This window comes from Triplophysa rosa, linkage group LG16 (assembly GCF_024868665.1).
Source record: "Triplophysa rosa linkage group LG16, Trosa_1v2, whole genome shotgun sequence".
Lineage (NCBI taxonomy): Eukaryota > Metazoa > Chordata > Actinopteri > Cypriniformes > Nemacheilidae > Triplophysa > Triplophysa rosa.
This window is the reverse complement of record NC_079905.1, coordinates 14,659,233-14,674,650: the sequence shown is the minus strand read 5'-3', so window position 1 is coordinate 14,674,650 and position 15,418 is coordinate 14,659,233. Positions and strand designations below refer to the sequence as shown.

Genomic DNA, 15,418 nt, shown 5'->3' with positions numbered 1-15,418 from the left:
TCAAAAAGTGAAAATTATGAGAAATAGTGAAATGAAAAATTGAAATGATAAAATAAAAAGTTGAAATTATTAGAAATAAAATTGAAATTTGAACATAAAGTCAAACTTATGAGAAATAAAGTCATAATTATGAGACAAAAAGACAAACTTATGAGAAATAGTCATAATTATGAGACAAAAAGTCAAATTTATGAGAAATGTAGACGAAATTATAGAATATAAAGTCAAACTTATGAGAAATGAAGTTGAAATTATGAGAAAAGAAGTCAAGAAGTCAAAATGATGAGAAATTAAGCCGAAATTATGACCTAACTGCAATATGTAGAATTATTTTATGTAGAAACCAGTAAATCACAAAAAGTACTTTAGCTGGGTTTTCACAGTCAATGCCACAAATAGGAAATTTTCTTTTTCTTTTTTTTCTTTAAAATGTATTTTTGTATTGAATCCAAAATATTCTTTTAACTGAAGAGTTAATTGTTACAAGAATTGTTGTGTTGGTACAGTTATGTGAATACTCTTTTAGACACTTTGTAATGAGTATGAATTGTAATGTTTTTCTGTGAGACTAAGATGAAGACAGCTGTTATTAGAAGTGTTATTAAAGTTGTACAGTCACACATGTGTATCAGTAAATAAAGTAACTGAGAAAAGGTTTTATTATGAGTTGGGTTTATCTCTCCTTCTCTCTCCCTCACAACACAACAGTTTCACCGTTTTCAAAGTATTAATTGGAGGTGCACAAATCCTAAAACAGTTTCTCTATGACTCAAATATTCTCTACATATTCCCCCATCACAGGTGTTGATTTTTGCTACAATAATACAATAATATATAACACACTGTGTGAAGAATAATTATGTATGTCGATATTCTGATCACATATTTTTTTCTAAGCACATTTTAGCAATTCCACACCACATCAATCCTAATAACTATACCATTCATTTCATATATAGTAATTTATAATTGATACATCTTTGTTAATGGGGGTATAAAATGACGCCTTATATTCAGGTATGCATTACTTTATTTGAGTTTATAGAAAAGAAGCAATAATAGTGAATTATGTCTGAGGCTAAATGAAAACTACAGTATATTAGTCTTAAATAAGGTTTGTGTGTTCTAAAGATGTATTTGTGAATGTCTATTTTGTGTAATAAACACTGAATGTGATGTTTAATAAATTGATAATACGCTGGCTATTTATTAGTATTAAGTAGGGCTGTGTATCACGATACGTGTCACGATATAATGTCCCTGTCTGATACATATCACGATACGGGTGAATATTTCTTTTGAGCAGAATTTAGTAACAATATGATCAGTTTTGGAATAACGAGTCTTAAAACAACTGCGATAATTGAATAAAAATTGTGTTTTTCATATGCAAAATGATGAATTGTTTTGAATTACAGACTCTAGGCTCAGATCATAACACAGATTTAGAGCAAAACTTGCAGAAACTTGCCATTCATAACCACTTATCAAAACAATGTTCACCAGTTGTTTAAAATAGTCAGAGTAAATAGATTCGCTTGAAATAGAATTGTCTTGAATTGAAATGGATGACATTGGATTTTTAGAGGTAAGATTATAAATGTGACAGGTGCCCTGAGATTTGAATGTCTTTGCTCTTCACTTTACACGCACATTTACAGAGGCTCTTTCTTGTCTTACTTTTCAAGCGGCGGGCTTTCATTGATTTTAATCACATGAAACAGTTTCATAATGGATAATGCAGATAATGTGTGTTGAATTAGCGCCTACACAACCCTAACGTTAAAACTTGCCTTATACGCAACCGTTTAAGTGAATGACACGAGAAGGCACTTTAATGTTGACTGCTTTCACGGATGCAAAGAGTGAGAGTGGGTGCCTAAATTTTTACTTTAAGAAGGTGAAACTTTGCAGTCAATCCTGGGGTCACATGCATTCATAATCGTGGGGATAAACCCCGTAGGGATAAACTACGATCAGATACCTTTACACCACTAATAACTGTTACAAAATATTTGACACAGAATTGGCTGATTTCAAAAGTGCGGCAGAATCAATATGGAGGCAGTTGTACCGAGCTCATGACGATGTATCACGGTATCTATATTTCGAACACAGCACTAGCATTAAGTATTTTAAGATTGTTAATGTTAAATTTTTATGTTAATTATGTTAAATGTATATTGCATTAGGTAATTTTACAGAACTGAAATTAACATCGCTTCAACGATGCATGTAAGCGAATCGGTGCGTCGATTTCGTACTGAATATGTGTTGGTTCTCTCCAACACATATTAGGTAAGTATATCAATTGCGTTAATTGTCCGTTTGTTTTGAATGATCTCCGATGTAAACTCCTCTGTCAGACACGCAATGCCGTTTCGATGCCGTGAAAGACATTGATTCTATGTCAGTTTGCTATCTACATCGCCACTTGTGTAATAAAACAAGCCCAAGGCCATTTAAAACTAGCAGGAAAGCGCATGCTTGAGCGTTTCTGAAACAGCAAACGTAATGTAGCTTTTTGTGGCACTACACTGCTACTGAATAAGCTACACGGTTTAAAAATCACTTTTTGTAGTTAGCTACTTCTCAAGACTGGTCATTCTGGTATTTTTTTTACATTTTCCAGGATTACTGTGTGAAAGGGGCTATAGTCTCATACTGGTATTCACTGGTAATGTTACAATTCAAGTATATAACAGTAGTTCTGACAGGTCACGTGAGTTCAGCTTGCATCAGCTGATCCTCATCTACCTATAGAAATATACATCATACAAGACTCGGTGGCTGGCTCGGGGAAAGCGGCCACTGACTTAGGGCCTCCTGGCCCTAGAGGCGCAGCCGCGGAAGCCGGTTTAGGGGAGGCTGCAGCTGACACAGACGCCTTCTTCCTTCTTAACCTTTGTTTCTGTGAAGGTGTTAAAAAAATATTTTCAACCTGACTCGATGAAGATGGATGGACGGGGTAGTCGCTGCAGGCACACTCTGATATGCGAGGCGTCTTCCACTGGGTACGATGGCCGAGGTATCTGGAGAAGCCCCAAAATCCAGAATCTTGAGAGCATCCATCTCCCATTTAAGCAACGAATCATCTAAACAAGTATTAAAGATGTCCTTGAGGGAAGCGTCATCATAATCTAGCCCTATAGCCATTGTCCAAAACAATTGTGCAAAAGCCCCCACATCCAAGCCCAGTTGCCGAAGGGCAGTAAGACCAAGATGGCGGGTCCGTCTTTCACGGGCATTAGCAGGAGGCAGGATTCTGATACTCATTCTGTCAGGATCATCGTAGGGCTGTGGGTCGAGGACGTGGGGCTCGGGCTCATAGCTGGGTGGTGTCGACAGCATGGTGTCAGGGCCTGGAGGCAATGTGACCAACAAAGATGCCCGCTGAGTCCAATTTGTGGTCAAATCGTTCTGTCATGATATAGCAATATATAGCAATACAATTAAGTACCTTGAAATTGAAAAAATATAGCAAGGTGGCGGACTCAGATGCGGGAAAAACAAAGATATTTATTTAATAATAATAAACAAACAGTTCAAAAAACAGTCCGAGATCGGCGAGGAGAGACTAAACCCGACGAAGAGCAGACACCCTCGTCTGAGAGAGATCGGGAACCACAGAGATCTCGGTGCGGGGAGAACACTCGACCCGACAACTCACGAAGAAAGTAAGAGTTCAGCCCACGTCAGGGGAATAGTCCTGTGCCGAGGTGGTGCCTGGTGGTCGGAGAGCAGTCCGGGATGCCAACGGGAATAGCTGGCCAGGGAAAAAGCTAACCGGAACTGGGGCACTGGGGTAGAAAAACAAAAACAGTGAAAAAGGCAAAACTAAAAACACAAAGGCAAGGTGGATAAACACGGCTAAGGGATACTGTGGCTAAGGCAGTCAGTACGGGTGAAAGAACACAGAATAACACACACACACAATGATCTGACACAGGACAGTAGAACAGAAGGGAATATAAAGGGAAGGAAATCAGAACCTAAATGAGAAACAGGAGGGGAGAGAGAGAAGACAATGAGCAGAGCAGGTGAACATCGTGAAGAAAACAAGAGACAGGAGAGGAGAGAGATGAGACAAAGATTAGAGCAGGTGAGAATGAAACAATAATGAGGAGATAAACAGGGTAACGAGGGGGCGGGGTCACACCACACAATTACGAGAAAGCACATGGCAGGCTGTCAACCACACCATGTGCTCGAAAGAAACAAAACATCAACATTAGAGAGGAAACAAAGACACACTAAACAGGAACCCTGACCGCAGAAGCGGTGCTGTGTCACGTGCGCTAAACTAACCCCATTCATTCATTCATTCATTAATACAGTCATTCATGGCACACATTTTGATCACACAGAGACCATCTCAGTGACTAAAATGTCATATGTGCTTTTATAGAGGATCCTGTATGTGAAGAGGCTGCATTAATTCATATGGATGTTCTTTGATTTCAGGAGAGCAATTTAGGACCCGAGTGGAATTTTGTCATTTCCATGTACTATTTTTCTTTACAGTGAATTGGATATATCAAAACATATCTCATTCCTCCTTACATCAATAACATCAGCCATCGTGGCCGTGTATTACTGTACATCAATGCATATTCTTTCCCTTACATATCCTTCTATGGAGGATAAGAAATTACTTATTAAAGTGTGTAAATAAAGTGCATGAATAAAGAAATGAATAAATACAGACAAATGCAGAAATGAAGCGATAAAGGTAATAAAACAATTCATTTTGACGTGCAGCCGTTCCTACCCAAAACTGCTCTGAGCAGGGTTCAAACCGCTGATTAATCTAAAACTGACATGAGAGTCTAACGCCCTAACAAGTGTCCTATACTGTATACACAATGATGAAAAATCTCTTACGCTTTTCTTTTCTCAATGAAAGTTTTCAATGAGCAAGGACTCTCAACGGTGCCAAAGTTTCCTCAGAAAGCTATTTGATCTACAGTATATTGCTCGATTCCTGTTGTCAATGAAACAAAGAGGCTGTTAGAAGAGCTCAGACATTTCATGCCACTAAACAGACTTGATACAAATGTTCATATTCAAGCAAGTTTAAGCAGCGTTCACTTACATATGGCATATCAAGAGCTTTAACGTCTGAAATATAATTCTGGAGACACCAACATCCCTGTACAAAAGGAAAGCAGGAACAACAGAAAAGGTTGAATACAATTTTACAAGACATATGATTTGTTAGAATAGAAAATGAATTGAAAAAGTCTATCCTGAATAAACATATGTTCATACCTCTGCGGGATGTCTGCTAAAACTGGCATCCTCGGTGTCATCATTTTCCAGTTCTGTCAGGGAGTCGACATATTTAATGTTAATACAGTTCGCATGAAGGACGCTTATGTATTACTTTACATACAAGCAATGATATTTTCATCAAAATGAGAATGTAGCACATGGGGTCATCTTGCTCACCTCGGTGTTCCGGAGACTTTGTGACGTCTGTGGCCCCCTGCTTCCTTTTCAGAACGTCAGCGAAAAAGCTCTGAATTTTATCAACCTTTTCCTCTGGCTGACTGCTCATACCCTGCTGACAAATTAAAAAAGAACCTTAGAAAAGCTCTGACATCTGTCACTCATCAAAAGCATATTCCAAATGTTCATAATGAACAAAATAAATATTCTTACATCCTTTTTCTTCTGGATTTACGGAAGTTTGGGATATGTTGTCCAACTAACATCATTGCCCTGGTGTAGACAATAGAAAACAATGATTTGTTTATATCATAATTTGTTATGTTGGAATAAAAAAATGTATGTAAAAATGAATAAAATACAAATTCGTACATCTTTGTCACGCCTCAGTTTAGGTAGCGCTCGACACCAGGTGGAAAATGTGTCCTGGTGTACTAAAGGCTTGTCCTGGTACATACAGAAGTGCATTAGCACATAACAAAACACAACGCAGCCGTTTAATGTGTTGAATTACCACGAGCATCCTACTTTTATACAGAACATATCAAAAACAGTTTGGATATTTGTATGTAATCCTTGTGGCTATACAAATAAACACCATACTGATATGATACATGGTGTACTCACCTTCTGTTCTTTATAGAGTTTGCGATACTCACGCCTCCCTGATGGTGGGTTTGGGAATGCAACATCTGCATAACATCAGATTTATTAAATCTGTATTTTACTTCACACTCAGGTGTTTTTTATAGTAAAAGGTTAGTTTATATTCTGACTTTAATATTGGTTTTACAAGCTCACCGTTTTGGTTTGGGGAGTCCACGGGCATCATCTCGGAACTAGGTGGTTGGTGCAGGGCCAATAATGCATCAGTGTCCTTTGTCATCCAGTTATGCGGCAGCAGGACAGGTCTTCTACTCCAACTGGAATATATTTCCCGACATGGAGAAAGGTTGTGGTAGATCATTGGTAATGAATATGTTGTATTCCCGTTTGTAAAAAAAAAATAAATAATAAAAAAAAAATTTGAAAATAGTTTTGAAGCAAGATCTGATCTAGTAAGTGCACAGCTTTGTTTAAGGAAAATGTCCATTCATTTGACTATTTGTGGCTTGTGTTTTGAATATGTTCCCCTGCATTTCGGACATTTAGCCTAAACACATTATTTTGCACATTGTAACTTGAACCTGGCTTGTTTCGGGATTTTTTATATTATAAATCATAGTATATTCTGTTCTAAACAAATACACAATAAAGCGCTGTATAAATGCCCCATTCATTCAGTTTTCCTCAAATCTTACGCAGATTCTGCTCTGCAAAACGTTTTCCACTTGACCAAACTAATTCGCGATCGTTTTGAAGCTAAACTTATCCGCAATCGGTCACTGGTCTGAATCGTAAGTCACAGATCGTTGGTGACAAGGAAAGTATTTAATTTAATCGATTTATAAATATATTTGTTGAGACTGTTTAGTTGTGTTTTTATTGTATTATTACTTAAGTGATTTTAATAAAAACAAATAAACAAGCTCTACAAATACATATTAAGGGATGCTGACGGTCTGTTTCCACAGATTTTAAGAGTTAAAAGAGGATATATGATATACACTTTCTGATATACCTTTTTTCATATATATATGTGTGTGTGTGTGTACGTACATGACAATTTGTAGTTTTAGCAAGTAATACTGTACACCAATACTGTTGGTCCATGAAGGTTGACAAATACTGATCACTTGTGGTGAAATGTATAAGTTCTTATTTAATGAAATAAAGATAACACTTTCAAAATTTTAAAACACCAAAAAATAAGGCAAAACGAGAACTCGTATTACATTTAGGACACAGAGTATATGGGAGTACAAGATTGACTAAAATCATGGGATACAGATACATAATAAACCACTGTAGTGAGCAATTCCTGGTGTATAAAGAAAAAAAACACACAATTAAATCGTCTGCTTTATACCCACCTACATTTCCTAACAAATGAAATTATGTAGGAACTCATAATTTTGTTCATTCCTAAAGGTCTGTTAGTGGCTCATGTGCTCTTTAGTAAACAGAAATCACGTATTGAAAGTGCAGTAAATCCCCCAGTGATCGCTTGTGTAACGGCTACAGTCCAGTTTTTCCATTCCAACCAGGACCATGTGGTCAGGAATAAATTTGGGCCCGGTTTTAGCAGACCTAAGGTAGATGCGGTCGAAGCGGCATCTGCTGACGTAAGGCAGGGTCTTATTGCTGTTTGCTTTTGTGTCCCAGGTGTATCTGCAGTGTTCCTGTTTGCCCAGCTGTTCCCACAAGTCACACACACCTTGAGGCAAACCTCCAACCTTTACCACCTACACAGACAATTTACATTCTTTAGCTACGCTACATCACGTTTGCTTTTATCACTGCATACCTGGAGACATATTGTGAATCATGTTTTGAATTTTAAAAAATTTAATTTACCTCGCTGTCTCTGAGATTGGTGTCTCCGCCAAAAAGGACAGTGACATCATCTGGTGCGTCTCTTATCTTTTGAAGCACAACCCGCAGCTGTTTCATTCTCTCCTCTGATTGGTTCTTACAGCTTTCCAGGTGTGATGTCATCAAGTATAGCTTCTGACCCAAGAAGGTGACCTTAGAAAACAAAACAAAAAAAGTCAAAAGAGGAATTCAAGAGACACACCTCTTGTTCAAAAGGTACAAGTAAGCCATCAAGAAGAAGCCATGAGAATTTATTTCACCGATACTTTTATCTGAAGTGACGGAATGAATATTACTGGGGAAATATCTCATAATAATAACGTTTCTGTGACAAGCCCAAACTTTCGCTACTTTACAACTCCAAAACCATACAGACGGATGATTTTTATAAACAACAAACTCACCTTAGCAACTATCAGATTCCTCATCATCTGTGTTGTAGGATAAGAAATGATCTCACTTTCCAAAAGTTTTACTCTTGATTTCTTCAGCATTATCCCTGTGAAGTATCCATCATCACTCCCTATAGAGACAAAGAAATTAATTTATCAGTAAAATAAACACTTTAATGTGCACAGAGTAGGCATGGGCCAGTTACCGGTTTGAAAGGGTCAAGGTTTCAAAACCACTAACATTTTCTGTGACACCGTTTCTAAGGTATGAGCTGTGTTTACACAAAATTAATTAAATCATGTAATTCAATGTTTGATGTTTAAGTTTATTTTATATTACAAAAATATTTTTTTGAAAGAATATTGTATTTTAAAGGCTTTATTTTTTGCTGACATACTGTACATGTTCTATGTGTTGCTTAAAAATAAAATGCATTGTGTCCAGTTGAAAGTTGTTGTTCGTATATGTAGACATTTGAAAATAACACATTTTAGTGCTGTAATTGCAATACACACTGTGAAACTGTTTTTTTTTGCTTAAGGTTATAATACAGTCAAAATCTCATACCGGCCCATGCCTAGCACAGAGATGAGTCTCTTACCCTCTACAAACAAGTAGCTGACAGCACGTTTCTTAAGATATTGAATATAGGCTGGAATGAGTTCTTGAAGAAAAACAACATCTGGGGTATAGCTACAAAATAATCAGACAAAAAGAAAATTTACTTTTTGTCACATAATGCATGAATTAGGGAACAAACAGAAGACTCTAAATAACTCACAGAGCTAGATATGAGCACAAGCCTCTGGCACGCTCTGCAAGATTTAATGTGTCCAGACCGTCTACATTCCAGCTGATGACAGACAACTTGCTATCTCCATCATCAGATTGGGATCCGCTGTTACTTTCAGCTTGACTTTCCTTTGAGTTCACATTTCTGGAACAGGACGGTTCATCTGCAGTTAAGTCAATACTGCAAAATTTCAAACAATTGTTAGTATTAATTTGAAGAATTGATAAAGCACATTAAGAATCCACTTCTCTATGGCTGAATACACAAATATAGAGTAATATAGAGAGAACATTACCAATTCACTTTGCCAGACTTCAATTTCTTTGTTCCTGATGTATCAGCTGTGGCAGGAGAATCCAATTTCTTTCTTTTTGTCCCAGACTCATTTTTTGTTTCCTCGGCATCCTGAACATCAAATTCGGAATCCATATGAGCCTCAAAGAAAGAGTTCAGCGCTCTCTATCATAAACAAAAATACGCTTTTTATAAGAACAAACGGGAAAATGTGCATTAATGAGTTTCAAAATGACTTTCCATGTTTTCCTTAAGATAAATAATAAATAATACGTTTGGTTCAAACTTAACATTCAGACATAAGTTACCTCCATGTCCCAGTCATTTTCCGCTAGATAACACTGAGCCACAGCACTATCCGATCCAGAGACGAAGGCAAACTGATCGCAAAGATTCCTCCTCGTTTCCTCCAGGTCAGACATTTGTTTATCGATGTGGCCACCTGACATGACAGTATTGGACATGTCCACAGTTTAAAAATAAATAACGGCGGGCCATGCGCAAGTAAATAGGTCCAGGGACTAAAATCTTCCGGACGGAACACAGGATGAGAAAAGAAACGAAGAATATCATCATATCATTATTAGCACATGCTTGTTTATGGGTATAAAAACTATTATATACAGACATTCGTGAACTTAAAGTATTTGTAGTTTAATTTTCACGATAAATGTACACACAGAACTGCCAATTTAAATATGGAACTGTTGTTTGACTGACTTGTGGCTTTCCGAGGAGTCTTAAACTGAGCCTCTATTGATTTCACAATAAAAGTCCCCACATGACAACCGTCAATTTAAAATGTATTTATAGATTAAAGATATTGATATACTTTGCCTAAAAGTAATGTTTCAATAATATACGTTACCTGTGGTTCTTTTTAGTTTGTGATGAGACGCATATGTTGTTTAAAGAATTTAAAATGGACCTTTCCTGGGACTCTTACATTTGGACCACCGTTCAATTAGTTCCTAGCCTAACTTGTCCTTCGTTGTATTTTTGGTGTCATCAATATCAACAATGGTTTCCCAGTCTCTAAATTCATTAAAGCAAATCATGCGAGCGATGGTGGATAGTCCTGGTTTTGACCGGGTTTTAAATAAGGTGAGTGATACATTGAAATCTGCGCAACCTTGTTCCATGTCTGCGCATCTCTTTGGTAATCTAAATGACCAAATTGAAAGTGTCATAACGTAAAGACATATTGTGCTCAGGTTGAAATCTTGTCTGCAACACCGGGGAGAGTTGTGTGTGAGATAAGAGTTGCGGAAGAACACACGAACAGAGTCGGAACTCTTCACGGAGGACTGACGGCCACGCTGATTGACGTGATCTCCACCACTGCCATTATGTACAGTGAGAGAGGAGCACCTGGAGTCAGCGTAGACATGAATATAACGTGAGTTTTTAAGGGGTATATGTTTATGTAACGCTAAAATGTGTAACCGACTCTCAATAACACTTGTTACTTCTAAACAGATACATGAATGCTGCTAAAGTTGGAGAAGACGTATTAATCACGGCTCAGGTTTTGAAACAAGGAAGAACTTTGGCTTTTGCAACAGTTGATCTCACAAACAAGGCAAATGGAAAACTCATTGCTCAAGGAAGACACACCAAGCACCTTGGTAGTTGATTGTGTATGTGTACCGTAAACAATGTTACATTTTCTTTGTGGTATAATAAACTCCATAAAAATTGAATGTTCGCACTGTGTTAGGATATGTTCTGCAGTTTTTATTTCAAGAGAATTATTCAAACAAGGGTACATCAATAAAGACAGATCCAGCTTACCATTTTCTGTGAACGCAAGAGGGGATCACGTAATGATTGGTATGCCATATGATAACAAAGGTGGCATACAGATACCAGTTTCCAATCACTGCCATTATTAGTACTCAGAACAGGTTTGCCTATAAAGAAAATCAAATACTATCCGTCTCCTCAACATTTCTCTTTAGGCATATGAGCTTGAACACAAGTCTCCCATCACATACCCACCACCACCGGTTAAATTTGCTAACAGTAGCTTGTATGTATATAGTGTGTGATCTGCTCGATTGGTGACAATTACCCAAACCCAGTCCCCCAAAAAAGAAAAACATCTGAATTTCTATAACAGACACAACAGTTTGTCAACATTCTTTGATATACGTCACATCCCACACCTCCGTCCCGTTCAGGCCCCACTCCTCCTCTAGAAATTATAAAACATGAAATAAGGTTCGTCATATTATAGGCAAGGAATGACACTAATTAAAATGTCCAGCAAAAACTAAGGCAGTAACAGAATGAGAAGCAATGCCTACACCAAATGAATTTGAACACGTATCGTTCGCCTTTGTTGGAAGACTACCCGAGCTCTTTTGTCCTCTATCGCTGATTGTCAATACTCATGAAATCCCTACTCTCATTTCCCCAATATCAGAGTTAACTATCCCTCACAACACTGATGTTAAACCCAGTCCAACACTAGAGGACCACATCTGAGAGACCTCTGTTATTGATTCCGGTATTTTCCGTCATTTTGTTTTTTTCTTAACGTAAAGAGTTCCTTCGGTGACTGGTATTGTTGACGGTGCGGCTCCAAGAGAACAACCACTCAAAATCAATGTTCATGCAGGTTCAAATAAAAACTGATCAAGGAGAAGGTAGATGGGATGAACCAAACCAAAACTGGTTGAAGGAGGGATAAAAAAAACAAAGCGCTAAATTAATCGAGATGAAAATGAGTGGTTAACAAAAAGGAGAGTTCCAAGCACGAGTTCGATTCTATTCAACTGAGGGACGTGTAGATAAGGACAACTTGCTTCGAGGCCTTGAGGGGTGTCTTCTGTACGTTTCTCCTAGTCAGGCATGTATGGACGGAGGTGGTCCTCGATGTCTCCAACCCCCCAACAAGTGAGCTGATCCTGTGGCAGGTAGAGACAGAGACTGCACAACTTGAAAACTGTGAGCTTGGTTTTGGGAGTCTGTGGAGGAAGAAACAGCAAACATTAGGGGTTATAGTGTACAATCTGTGCAGTTTCATTTTTCCTGTTGTGTTGAACCAACCTGTAAGTGCTGTCTGTCCATGAAGAGAAAGACAGACTGATTGGGGTTGTTTATAACCATCCCAGCCTTGTCCTTCCGACCAACAGCATGCAAAAACTGCTTCTCATAGTCTCCGTGATGAAATTCGAACTTGGCCTGTGAACATACACAACACAAGTAATTTAAAGGGATAGTTCACCCAAAAATGAAAATTGGTCATAATTCACTCACCCTCAGATTGTTCCAAACCAAACAGATCGCATCCCCTATTGACTCCCATAGTATTTATTTTCCCTACTATGGCAGTAAATGGGGGGGCCAAATCTGCTCGGTTACTGACATTCTTACAAATATCTTCCTTTGTGTTTAGCAGAACAAAGACATTTATACAGGTTTGGAACAATCTGAGCTTGAGTGAATCATGACAGAATTTTCATTTTTGGGTGAACTATCACTGTAAGTACTATGAGTAACATTTTTGTATTATAATGTCATATAATGAAAAGATCTTCACTTCTCTATATGAGAATGAATGTGTAGAGGTCCTGTCTAGGGGTGTCCTAGTCCAAAAGTTTGGAAACCCTTGTTCTAAACAACTTATTGTGTTTTCATTCATACCTGAACAGGCCTGAATGGTTCATGTTCCGCCCCTTTCCATCTGGAGAACAGGAGACAGACAATCTTCTCAATATCGTTGCGGGGCCAAAGGATGAAGTCCATTTCCTGGGTACAACCTATCACATCCTTTACAGATACAGAAACGTGTAAGATAAAAAATATGACAAGAATTTCCAGACCAGACAGAACATTACGATTGCAACGCAGTTGATTCTGACACTGCAGAACCTGTTGTGTGTTGTAATACTTACTCTACGCATCGACTGGTACCGAGGTGCATGCAACTGCACAACATCTTTCTGTAGAAGCTCTAAAGAACTCTCTAAGGAGTAGCTCGTATCCTTCACGCCTTTAAGGATATTTTCCTCATAGTTGTTGGTCATCACAGGTACCACCTCAGCTACTTCAAAGAGTGCCGACTTCTTTTTCTATAAAGGGTTAAAAATGCACATTAGAACCATTACACACAGTTGTACTCCCAAAAATGCAAAGTGAGCAGATGTTTTCACTTACCTTTTCCTTAAATACGAAGGCAATGTAGATCTTGAAGTCAAACTGATCGGCCAGAGATTCTCTTTTCTTTCGTAGCTGGGCACGAAGTCGGTTTCTCGTTTGATTTCGGCGAGAATTTGGGTCACCCATTGTAACTGACAGTAATAATTTTCCCTATGCACTTTCTTTTTTTGTGTGTTTCCTTGACAGAATACTAGTTTTCTTTTCAAAATCTTTTTAATAAAAACTAAAATCTACAACCAAAGCACTACCTGTATACCAATTGCAATTGCAGAATAAACTTAACAAAATTCAATCAAGTCATTTTCAAATCAATATGGATAGCGCACCTGGGCCAAGTAAATTTGTATTCTTGCGTGTCTATGTTTTGATGTCTCACACCATTTTAAGACAAACAACAAAGCCTTTGAACTAAACGAAACCAACTTCTTCAACCCAATCCACTATTAAGTTGTTAACTTTATTTTAATCACTGAAAAAAGAACAGGTAACACAAATGCCTGCTTCACCGAAAATCCATACCGACAGTTTTGTGTATATATTTGTATGTGAAAGGGGACAAATCCCACGTTTTAGATAAATGAAGCTTAAAACGTTATCTAAAAAGCTGACCAAGAGACTTGACTATTATTGCGGACTTTGGAGAGCCTCTTCCGGGATTGACGATTCTGGTTTGTATCCATGTCTTGGTATAAACCGTCTCATAAAAGCACACCTGAATGACACGTGAGAAAGACAACCACAGCGGAGAAATGCAGATGCCATGAGATCTTGGCACTGAGTAACAACACGGAGTTTGCTGGACATCTTAAGGTTTAAGGGCATGAAATTGGCCCATGAACTCTCCTGCCACGGTTGAGTTTCATTGTGAGGCTTTTTGTGGCTGGCTAGCAAACTAATGCTAGCTAAGCAGAAAACACACTTTCGCCACCAACTAATAACCTGGTTGAAGTGAGCTACATATCTCCTTTATATCCTTACGTATCTAAGAGCAGACAAACTAATATTTATCAACGAGCCGAGGTTTACATTTTGTTTTCGCCTGTTTTGGTTATTTCGATGTTAGCAAGGACTAACGTTAGCTTTCGTGCGTGGCTGGTTAACTGGCTAAGTTCTATTGTTTCTTCTCATTTTCTCGAATTCTCTGCCAAGCCCGGTGCGATCCGAGCAAGTACCGAAAACAATCTTAACATGAAAACCCACGTCTCAATATACCAATCTGAGTGTAAAACCCGCTCTGGATCGATCGATCTATCCTCAGCGGAGGTTTAGCTTGATGGTCTCCAAATGTTTTTGAGCTTTTCCACAGTCGTCACACGACCGTATGCCATGTCAAGATAAACTGACAAACCGACCGAAATCCTCCGTTCTCTCAGGTAACAGACGGCGGGATCTGCATCGCGGTGGACCCATAATGATGGAGGGAAGGGGTAAAATGTCTTTCGAGCGTTTCTTTCGATTGTTTGGGCCCTCGATCTGCGTTCGTCTGGAAAATAACAAGCGCACCTCGCTGAACAAACAACTCAAAATGGCCGATTCGCGTCACGCAGCTGGGCGCATGTGACGAGGGGGGGGGGTTGCTTTCGCGTCACCCCTGTCAGTTGTATTTACCTACATACAAAAAGCATACACACAGTACATTTTTATCTCCCCTTACAAAAACTGTCACGATTGTACAGGGATAAATTACAGCTTTGATATAGCACGTTAACGAATATTTATTTATTAGCGTATTTTCCACGGCACGTGCCCAAACCATGGTACTGCCTTGACCTGTATAAAAATACAATGGTACCACGTCTTCAACTCACTTTTTCTGTGTCACGTGTTCTTTATAAATTCCATACT

The 15,418-nt window shown here is 38.3% G+C and overlaps 3 protein-coding genes and 1 long non-coding RNA gene across 5 annotated transcripts; 1 reads left to right on the top strand and 3 right to left on the bottom strand.

The window, feature by feature from the left end:
* Positions 1-239: 239 nt before the first annotated feature.
* On the bottom strand, positions 240-6,429 carry LOC130567168 (uncharacterized). 2 transcript variants are annotated; one of them, XR_008964550.1, is made up of 9 exons: positions 6,253-6,429; positions 6,079-6,143; positions 5,824-5,898; positions 5,665-5,724; positions 5,452-5,566; positions 5,272-5,324; positions 5,096-5,152; positions 4,885-4,984; positions 240-3,800 (listed from the first exon to the last, which is right to left on the bottom strand). It is a non-coding gene; the product is annotated as an uncharacterized LOC130567168 (long non-coding RNA). The 2 variants fall into 2 exon arrangements; XR_008964551.1 differs by having other exon boundaries at positions 5,452-5,563.
* A 660-nt stretch (positions 6,430-7,089) lies between these two features.
* On the bottom strand, positions 7,090-9,934 carry tdp2b (tyrosyl-DNA phosphodiesterase 2b). Its single transcript, XM_057354962.1, has 7 exons — positions 9,715-9,934; positions 9,408-9,571; positions 9,101-9,292; positions 8,921-9,012; positions 8,331-8,449; positions 7,909-8,079; positions 7,090-7,796 (listed from the first exon to the last, which is right to left on the bottom strand). Exons 1-7 carry the CDS (start codon positions 9,868-9,870, stop codon positions 7,521-7,523), a joined length of 1,170 nt encoding a protein of 389 aa, XP_057210945.1. The 5' UTR covers positions 9,871-9,934; the 3' UTR covers positions 7,090-7,520.
* A 407-nt stretch (positions 9,935-10,341) lies between these two features.
* On the top strand, positions 10,342-11,078 carry acot13 (acyl-CoA thioesterase 13). The gene is made up of 3 exons (XM_057354965.1): positions 10,342-10,510; positions 10,621-10,805; positions 10,886-11,078. The coding sequence occupies exons 1-3, from the start codon at positions 10,427-10,429 to the stop codon at positions 11,040-11,042; spliced, it is 426 nt and encodes a 141-aa protein (XP_057210948.1). The 5' UTR covers positions 10,342-10,426; the 3' UTR covers positions 11,043-11,078.
* A 44-nt stretch (positions 11,079-11,122) lies between these two features.
* Positions 11,123-15,104, bottom strand: lg16h6orf62 (linkage group 16 C6orf62 homolog). Its single transcript, XM_057354964.1, has 5 exons — positions 13,571-15,104; positions 13,309-13,485; positions 13,058-13,183; positions 12,461-12,595; positions 11,123-12,378 (listed from the first exon to the last, which is right to left on the bottom strand). Exons 1-5 carry the CDS (start codon positions 13,697-13,699, stop codon positions 12,253-12,255), a joined length of 693 nt encoding a protein of 230 aa, XP_057210947.1. The 5' UTR covers positions 13,700-15,104; the 3' UTR covers positions 11,123-12,252.
* Positions 15,105-15,418: the final 314 nt, after the last annotated feature.

Coding starts and splice junctions, on each gene's coding strand:
- tdp2b (XM_057354962.1), bottom strand. CDS start 9,870: ATGTCCAATACTGTCATGTCAGGTGGCCACATCGATAAACAAATGTCT. Junction 9,293..9,407: donor AAGTCTGGCAAAGTGAATTG/GTAATGTTCTCT, acceptor GAAATTTTGCAG/TATTGACTTAACTGCAGATG. Junction 7,797..7,908: donor CCAATCTCAGAGACAGCGAG/GTAAATTAAATT, acceptor TTGTCTGTGTAG/GTGGTAAAGGTTGGAGGTTT.
- acot13 (XM_057354965.1), top strand. CDS start 10,427: ATGGTTTCCCAGTCTCTAAATTCATTAAAGCAAATCATGCGAGCGATG. Junction 10,511..10,620: donor TTGACCGGGTTTTAAATAAG/GTGAGTGATACA, acceptor TATTGTGCTCAG/GTTGAAATCTTGTCTGCAAC. Junction 10,806..10,885: donor AGCGTAGACATGAATATAAC/GTGAGTTTTTAA, acceptor ACTTCTAAACAG/ATACATGAATGCTGCTAAAG.
- lg16h6orf62 (XM_057354964.1), bottom strand. CDS start 13,699: ATGGGTGACCCAAATTCTCGCCGAAATCAAACGAGAAACCGACTTCGT. Junction 13,486..13,570: donor CCTTCGTATTTAAGGAAAAG/GTAAGTGAAAAC, acceptor AACCCTTTATAG/AAAAAGAAGTCGGCACTCTT. Junction 12,596..13,057: donor AACCATTCAGGCCTGTTCAG/GTATGAATGAAA, acceptor GTATGTTCACAG/GCCAAGTTCGAATTTCATCA.